General features: G+C 36.8%; 1 protein-coding gene across 1 annotated transcript; it reads right to left on the minus strand.

Annotated features, from left to right (window-relative positions):
* Positions 1 to 5,058: 5,058 nt before the first annotated feature.
* Positions 5,059 to 7,317, minus strand: neurod6b (neuronal differentiation 6b). Its single transcript, XM_053487243.1, has 2 exons — positions 7,026 to 7,317; positions 5,059 to 6,171 (listed from the first exon to the last, which is right to left on the minus strand). The coding sequence occupies exons 1-2, from the start codon at positions 7,084 to 7,086 to the stop codon at positions 5,213 to 5,215; spliced, it is 1,020 nt and encodes a 339-aa protein (XP_053343218.1). The 5' UTR covers positions 7,087 to 7,317; the 3' UTR covers positions 5,059 to 5,212.
* Between the last annotated feature and the right edge of the window lie 2,092 nt (positions 7,318 to 9,409).

Raw genomic sequence — 9,409 nt, forward strand, 5'->3', positions numbered from 1 at the left:
TTTGCCCTGACAGCATTTGCTTCGGTTTCGACTACGGATCGAATGCATTTCTCAGCTTGTCCAATTATCGTGGATTAGATCATAAGACACAATGTTAATGCTGTGCATTTGTTCAAACTGAAACTAAATGAATATTCTAATAATTAACTTCTCTCTCTGCATTATTGACTCTAATTATACACAAAAATTTGTTTAAACTGCCTTTACATTTAATCTAACATGATAGTCAGAATATGCACATGACGCGAACACTCCATGATAATGCGGCTAGTTCAGTGACATAGTTTAATGACCCCGGCTATTATTGTAAACTTGTTAAAAATGTCAGTATAAATCAATATATATCAGGATTATCAGCTTATATGTAGCATCTAGTTAGCATTTCCAAATGTGAAACAAGATTCTTAAAACCTACAGTACATGTCTGGCCATGTGGCTATCTAGCAGGCCAATTAAGTTAATTAAATTACCTTTGTTCATTATTAATGATTAAATCAGCAAATTTCTGGGTGACTACATTTAAATTTCAATTTTGCTAGTAATAAATAAATTGTTAAAAATATCAGTGTAAAACAAGACCTAAATCTTATGTCTACTGGTGACTAATGCAAAGTCAAAATATATACATAAATAAACTTAATTTAACCTACATGTGGCGTTTAAGTCAAAATGGCACTTTTGATTGTACAAAATAAGAAAACAGAGTTATGAGAGTAAAATCTTCCTTTTCTTGATATAATTCCCTGCTACACTAGAACTTGGTTACCATCAAGGTGGGTTTTGTCAGCAAGGCGGAGCAATGACTGCTTCATAATTGAAACACTGGCCTCCCGGGAACCCAATGTAATGGTCCAAACATGTAGAAATGGCTTGGTCAGAGGTCAGGACTGTACAAAGGATGTGGCAATAACTCCCAGCCGAGTTAATGTAACATGCTTGTGGTGTTGGTGAATGATTGTGGTGTACAGTTCCTACAGACAGTTACGTCTCATCTGCAAGTTGACAACAAGTTGAAACAAAGTCCACTTGTTAAACGTTTACAGGAAGAACTCCACTGGGTTCCAGGCCACCTTGGCCAGGATTGTTTGACAATTAGTTTCACGCCTTTTTCTTTTTCTTTTTTTTTTTTTTACAAGAAATCGAATTAAAAGTCTTAGTTTGACTTGAGTAAATATAAAGTGTTAATCCAGAATATAAACATATGTAATGAGCAAGTGGTGTAATGGATAACTGATAGAAAGACAGATTAGTATATTCTAGGTTCCATTCTTGGATTGCTTTGAAGTAGTGGTATAATTATCTGGGTTGCTGATCAGAAGGTCCACCAAGCTGCCACCTTTAGGGCCTTCAGCAAGGCCCCTAACCCTGTCTGCTCCAAAGATGCTGTATAAAGGCTGCTTCTGTGCTCCGGCCCTTTCCTGAGATATGCGGAGAATAGAATAGCATATGCTGTAATGTAAATGCTTCCTCTTCTATATTATATGTGTATATACTATAATTAATATACCACTTGATTGCTGGTATAGAAAATCAATCAGTAGATTTCATCTTAATGCAAAGTGGAAGTACAGTTATCATCTGGAAATGTGTTATTTTCTTATAACAGCATAGCATCCGAGTTTAATTCACTTAAATCTCAGCTGTCTGCAAAACATTTTATTCATTAAATCAAAATATATATATTTTTAATTTTCATTCAGAATCAAGAATTCAGCAGCACTATAGTGTAATTGAAGCTAAAGCACACTTTATTTTAATTTATATTACATAGTTTTCTTTTTGCACCACACACTCCTACGCTAAAGTGAGCCATATGCTCTCGTACACTTTCTGTTCATCTAATGAGCAAGACAGAGAGACAGTCCATGCTTAACCTATGAACCATAGGAAAGGACCTGTGTATGCCTGCCAACGCATCTCTCTAGGCTCCCTCCACACACACATACAAACACACACACCCTGAGAGAGCGAGAGAGAGAGAGAGAGAGAGAGAGAGAACCTCCTGTTAGGAGTGCAGCTGTCACATTGCCTCTGCAGTGCAGATCTGAAGACGTGAGAGGGGAAGTGTGGTGTGAAAGGCCTCCAGGTTCTTCAGTCTTCAGTCATGACTCCAGGGACACACCTGCTGAACACACACATATGCACACACACACACACACATGCACAACTTGAGCAGGCAGGGCACACCTAGTAGGTCTTCACATCCTGTTCAAATGCATGGCACTGTGCCCAGTGTAGAAGATTAGACAACACTGACTCATTCTTGAACTTCTTTACATCTCACAAACACCACACGCCTGGATTGTCCTTATGAGCGCTCATTAAAACTTGAAAGTTGAACTTTTAGTACACTCGACTGATCTGACACAAGGTGCTAAAATGTGGAGTCCAGTCTGCACATAGTGGCGTGTTTTTCTACCCTAACGCAAGCGTTCTGTGAGGTTACAGCTACTTACAGTACAGCACTAAAGCATCACAATGTGTCAAGCAGGGCAACTTGGACTGATATTATACAGAGAATTGTCTGACTTAATAAGAAATGTATAATTAAGAAATCTAAAATGGTATTTTAAACAAATACTATCTACATAGCAGAATGAGTGTTTAGAATAAATCTTTATAAATAAAACATTATTTTGTCATCCATACTGACACTGAAGTTTACATGGCACATTCTTCAACAATAAAAGATTTTTTTTTTGTGTGTGTGTGTGTGTTATACATGCAACTTCTCGCCTGCTCATATGCCTGATTTTTCACTTTGTTTTTTTATTCCCAGTCACATTCATATTTCAGGTCGTTTTCTTTCTTTCTTTCTTTCTTTCTTTCTTTCTTTCTATATAATTCTCATGTGATTTGGATGTGATGTCACTGTTCACACCACGCAGTGCTAAAGAAAAATAAAAGAGTGTCCACCTGGTGTGGTTTGTTGTAACGATGAAGGCATGTGATTAAAGGAATGTAATGATTAGTATCATGCTTTTCTTATTCCTTGATAACGGTTAGGTTTGTCTCTATAATATGTGTTGATGCACAGAATACCTGTACAGAACTGAATATTTGTAAAAACTAGGCTATATATTTCAATAAAATAAATAAACACTGTATATAGTGTTTATTTATTAAATTTGCGGTATTTACATGATCTGGGAAATAAAAAAAAATCTTGGAAGTTATTATGAATTGGGTCGTAAGAAAATGTACAACTGGAAGCCACGCCCCTTTCTATAATCTTCACTTCGAAGTTTTATTATGTAAGAACAACTAGTAGGGTTTTTTTCCTCTTAAGATTTTACAGAAGGAAGTCCCGACATTAAAATATATATATTTTTTTAATTTATTTAATTTTGTTTGATTCTTTTTGCTGCGATTATTATTATTATTATTATTATTATTATTATTATTATTATTATTATTATCAACTTTATTAACTTGTAAACGTGTTTTGAATTCCCTAAGGCTGTTTAGATTTTTTAAATGCTCAAGTTAAGATGAAGTAACGTTTCTTGAACCTGTAAACAATATTGCTATCATATTTTAGAAATGCCGGTAAATAAATATGTTCTTTAACTTTCTCAAAGAAGGCACCCTAAAACAATTATATTTCCCAAAGAATTGATGGTCTGGAAAAGTCTGGACAATTGTATTATACTGAATTGTTTAGAGATGAAAAATATGATCTGTTTTGATGCATTCATCTCAAATGCGGTTTAACTGGAAATTAAATAAGAAGAAAAAATATAATAATAAGTTAAATTGTAAAAACTGGGTTTGGTTGTGCCTGAAAATTAACCACTGAACTGAAGTGAGATTTGTTTTTTTAATCTTGCGCAATAATTATAATAATAATAATAATAATAATAATAATAATAATAATAACTGCAGTTTAAATGTAATATACGTGGTACTATGTTCAAATTAAAAATACAATCACATAATAATAACAATAATCCTTTATATAATTGTAGATAAATGTATTTATATTAATCCCATGTGGTCTTATATAAAGTGGGACATGTAGTGTCAAAGAGGGAAAATATACATTTGAAGGAATGTTTGCGATCAGATTGTAATACAGGACAAGAAAATGCCGCAAATCTACGAAATACCAAAGCTTTAGAAGGTCGTTACAATTTAAATTCGAAATGAAAAGTTTTAAAATTTTACTTTGCAAATGTGTCAGATCTGTCAGGAAATTCGTGTTCAAACATTTATGCGGCTTTTGATTATTTTAACAAAAAGAAAAAGAAAAAAACAATTCATACATCCAGTAGATCTTGATCAGTGATATCGTCATACAGTACAGATTTATTCTGATGCTTATTTTTTAATACAACACGTATTTTTTTTTCTTCTTGAACGTTTTACATGATGAAGGATAATTCCTGTACTCGGATGATCAGATCTGACAGAATAATATCCACAGAGCGCATGAAACACATTCATCAGCGTGCAGAAGTGTGTGTGCTGCCAGTTTTAAGATATTAACTGCTCACCTACAAGACACAGTTAACACAGTGAATACACACACACACACACACATTGCGTTCCTGAAATAATAATTCAAGTAGAAATACGCGCAGTTGCATAGTTCTCTTTTTTAAATGCCGTTTATTGCTCATATGCATTTTATTGTCGATAGGTTCATTTGAACAGACTTGGATATTTATTTTTGTTTGTTTGCTTGTTTTTCAGTAAGTTAAAAAATATGATCTCGTGTAGCCTTAATAATCGTTTTTTTTTCCTCCATGGGATTTTTGTAATTAATAATCGCAATGCAGTCTCTGTACAGAATGTAGTGTTCATAAATACACAGAGAACAGCAAGAAAAACGAGCAGTGATGTTAATTGTCGTATAATAATAATAATAATAATAATAGGCAAAAATAAATAATAAACAACAAAAATAAAAAGTTGTCATAATAATAATAGGAATAATAATAATAAATTATAAATGACAACTAAATGATTTCAAAAAAAAATCTAATGAATAAAAATTAAAACGCAAATAAATAAATAAATAAATAAATAAAATGAAACGATATATAAACGAGACCTTTAACAATCTGACATTTATTAGTGTGCAATAAATAAGGGAGTACATTTAGGGAGTACAACAGACAATAAACTATGCAGTAAAATCGGGCAATATATAATAAATAATAAATATATTAAGACACATTATAAGGAAAACGAACTCGGTTTTTGCTCTTTAATTGTGATACACCGCGTGTAATTGTTCCTGCGCTTGGAAGGGCTGATTGCGCATGCGCAGCTCGTTCGAAAAGTGGCTGTCGGGGGAGACCGTGTATGCGGAAGGCCGGCTGGTGGAGGCTCGTGCCGGGGCGCCGCAGCACGTCGCGCCGTACCGGCAGCTCGCCACGCACTCCGTCTGCTCGTCGGGTTTCTGAAACGAGAACACGCCGTTATAGTTCACCGGCGGGCTGAGTTGGCTGTCCGGAGACGCGCTGCTGTAATACGAGTCATACATGTTGCAGTAGGAGAAAGGTCGGAAGTGTTTGGGCGCGTCTGCGCGGCTCGTTTCTGCGTTTGAGTACGCGTACGGGCCGTCGCACGGGGGTGAGACGTCACCAGGACTGGCGAGGAAACGACCCGCGTTGAGCTGCAGGCACCCCGCTACCAAGTTGGTGGTTGGTTGGGATAAGCCTTTGCACAGGGTTCGTGCGAATGCCACAAGGTCGGGCCGCGTGCCAGCGCTGAGCGTTTCCGACAAGGCCCGGATGTAGTTCTTGGCCAGACGCAGGGTTTCGATCTTAGACAGCTTCTGAGCGCTCGAGTAGCACGGCACAACTTTGCGCAGGCTCTCCAGTGCGCTGTTCAGTCCGTGCATCCGGCTGCGCTCACGTGCGTTCGCCTCCTGGCGCCGCAACCGGGCCCTGTCCGAGCACGTGGCACCCGATTGGCGTCTTCTGGAAGTGCGCCTTTTGCTCAGGCCGCTCTCGTCCTGCTCTTCGTCTTGGTCTTCGTCTCGCTCTTCCTCGTCCCTGTCAGAGCGTTCGTCATGTTGATCTACGTTGTCGAACCTTTGTCTGCGATGATCTTGTTGCTCTTGTCTCAGACTGTCATGGACGCTCGGACGTGGGAAGCTTGCTCCGAACTGAGGCTCGCGCATTGCGTCTGGCTCATCTGGCGGCGCGGTCAACATTGTCCCTGCAGACAAGGACACAATTAATGTAACACACTGTGAGTAGGAGTTACAGTCCCCCTGACACCATCCAGCACTGGAGCAGGACGGTATATGTTCCCTAGTGTGTTCTTGAGACGCCTGTATACGGAGAAGCCTTGGAAAGCCATACGGCTTTATGGCACCTCTCCAAACAGGGTTTGGAAATCAAAATTTCACAGTAAGATAATTAAAAACACGAAATTAAATTTGAAGTTATAAATATTAACTAGATTAATTTAGAATTAACCTCTTAGACGTCCAGGAGGACCAAAGTAGTAAAAAAGATTATAATGCAGTATTTATTCAACGCTAAGTAGGAGTTAATTCAGAACATTTTGAGGATGTTTTTCAAGGACGTAATAATTCCCATTACAAATAGCAATAAAAGCAATGTACAAGTTTTTGGTGCAAAATGAATGTTAAGTTCTTTGTAGTCAAATAATACATGGCACCAAATATCAGCACCTTAATTTTAAGCACTTCCACAGGCTTAAAACTAATTTCCTCCATGTCCATTTATATCATTTGTCACATTGAGGATGAAAATATACCTTTACATTACTTTAGACTTCTTCTGAGACTTTAAGGGATAGATGAGCACTGGGAATTCAGATGGAATTGCAGGCATTATGAATGAGATCGTAAGGTCATGTCCTTACCAGTATCTGATATTTCATCTACACTAGACAGCAATTGCTAAATTAACATATACAACATTCATTGAAGTCCAGATGGACACAAAGGAACTGTGGGTGTTAAGTCTGTATGCACAATCACAATACAAAAAAGATATTGTTGCATTATAGTAATTAAGGTAAATAATTTTAAATCCGCTTACCTTCTTTTTCTCTTAAAATTTGACTCGCATGTTCTAAAATTCCACTCAGTCTCAGCACCATGCGCCTTCCATGTGTCTGCTGTGAGCCACTTAGAATTCCTTTAATCTCGTTTTCACCCTCCTCTCACTCTCTGTCTCTCTCTCCCTCTCTGTGAGAAAAGTGACACCCGTGCCAACTGCCAGCGCGGGTACCCGTGCCATCTGCCACTGACGTCTCGCGGCGGAGCTGGTCACGTGGCGCACTCTCGTGGGACTTCCATCCTGTACCAATCATCTGGCGCACCCGCTAATGGGCACCGTGAGGCTTTCATTTACCTACCGTCAAAAAAAAAAAAAAAAAATCCAGGCAGATTCCAACATTGTCATGCTGTTGACGATGTACTCTGAGCTTTTTGAGTAGGTGTTTGTTTCTGTGATCAATTCTCATGCAGAAAGTCATGCAGACTCTCCCAAAATGGTGTGCTCAGTACCTGTCTTTGTCTTATGCAGGAGAACCACTGCGATTGAGGTAATAGCCTGCTAATCTCAGTGCTCGTCACTTGTCACAAGTGATCAGTCACGTCTCAGGAGATTGTCAGGCCGCGGAGAGTTACACGCATGCTGAGAGATGAGATGCAGCTCCTGCGTTTCATAGGATTTATAGGCTAATAGAGACTCAGTGACTATTCTATCTGATTAGACAGAAGTGATATACTGTAGATCAGCAGAACCCAGCTGTTGTCCTGTTTGACCGAAGTTCAGCTCAGTTTATTATAAGTGATGCATTGAATTAGGTGTAAGGCAAAAGACAAAAACACACAAAGAAACTGCACCAAAGTCTGGACCAGTCGATTTGTAAATATTTGTCATGCTTTTACATTGTTCTCATAGGAATAGGCGATTTATTCTGGTTATGGAAACAAATTTCTTGCAGTCTCTGCCCTGCTCATCTTTTCTAAAAATTCTCTGTTCCTTTTAGCAGGGATATTTTTGCAATATTACACCTTGTCAAATCTCTCCAATTAGAAACTGAAGATGCACAAGATGCTACTGTACCTTCACTGCGGTTTAAAAAAATATTTACTAACTATGGATATGAAGATATAGGGTACAGAGGATCTCGTGTTTTTGTTAGGATCAATAAAGTATCTATCTATCTATCTATCTATCTATCTATCTATCTATCTATCTGTCTGTCAGTTTGTCTATCTGTCTTTCTGTCTATATATACTTGCCTGTAATTGATGTTAAGCTATATCTTATATATATAAGTTCATAACAATATAAAATATCAATACATGACTTTAAAATGTCAGGTTATATGACACCTTCTATTATATTTCATAAATATTATAAATGTTATACAATAATATTATATTATAGAGCAGTATAATAAAACAATAATATGACAACAATATACCTGATAAAGTCTTTTTTATTTAAAACAACTTAGAATAGAAAACGTGCATTAGCCAGTTAAAGCTTTATTCATTATTATTATTATTATTATTATTTATTTATTTATTTCTCTGTAAGGTTAAGAAGTCAGAATAAGGTCTATTTTATTTTAAACTCTTAAAACCACCATTTGTGGAACAAGTTTACTGCTGTTTCCAGAGCAATTTTATGACAGAGAATCTTGCTAACTAAGCTAACTAGGCTACCACCTGATGTAAGATAATATACATAACTTGACAGTACATGATACAATGTATAAAAAGTGTTGACATCTATGAAAGGTTACCCCAAATGTACTGTATATTTTAAATGCTTGTTTTTATCTCAGAAGCCCTGGTTTAGCCTAGCTAGCAAAGGTGTTTTCTCTCCTTAAATATCATTATATAGCCATTGAATATAGCCATTGTCTTAAAACCTGTTTCACAGGAGTAGAAAGTTGTAGTTAATATTTCCCTGACAGAATAATTTATCTAAAAAGAACTGAAAGAAAAATTCCCAAGCTAGTTAGTTTGCTACTTAGCTAGCTAACTTTCTCATGCACTAGCCTGGTCCCTGCTTATGGAAATGGGTTAAGATGCAGATTTTTTTGAGGAGATCGCCTATTAGCTTAGCTTTATCCACCATAAACACTATGTACTGTAGCAATGAAAAGTATATTACTGTCTATGCAAAGTTGACTTTAAATGTATTAGCTAAAATATTTGATGTACGTTAATTTTGTATTTATTAATTGTTGGATTTTGCTAGTCATAGCGTACATGACATAAATACCTGACGTAACTAGTGAAACCCAAAGCTTGTGAATGACAGTGTAAAATTGTTTAATCTGTTCTTTTATCGTACATTCTATTCTGAATCCGAAGTTCAATCCTGTTCCTGATCCATTCGGATACATTGACACTCATGAACACACACCTCACACACACTTTCCATCTACCCCCCCTTTC

Source organism: Clarias gariepinus, chromosome 25 (assembly GCF_024256425.1).
Source record: "Clarias gariepinus isolate MV-2021 ecotype Netherlands chromosome 25, CGAR_prim_01v2, whole genome shotgun sequence".
NCBI classification, from domain to species: domain Eukaryota; kingdom Metazoa; phylum Chordata; class Actinopteri; order Siluriformes; family Clariidae; genus Clarias; species Clarias gariepinus.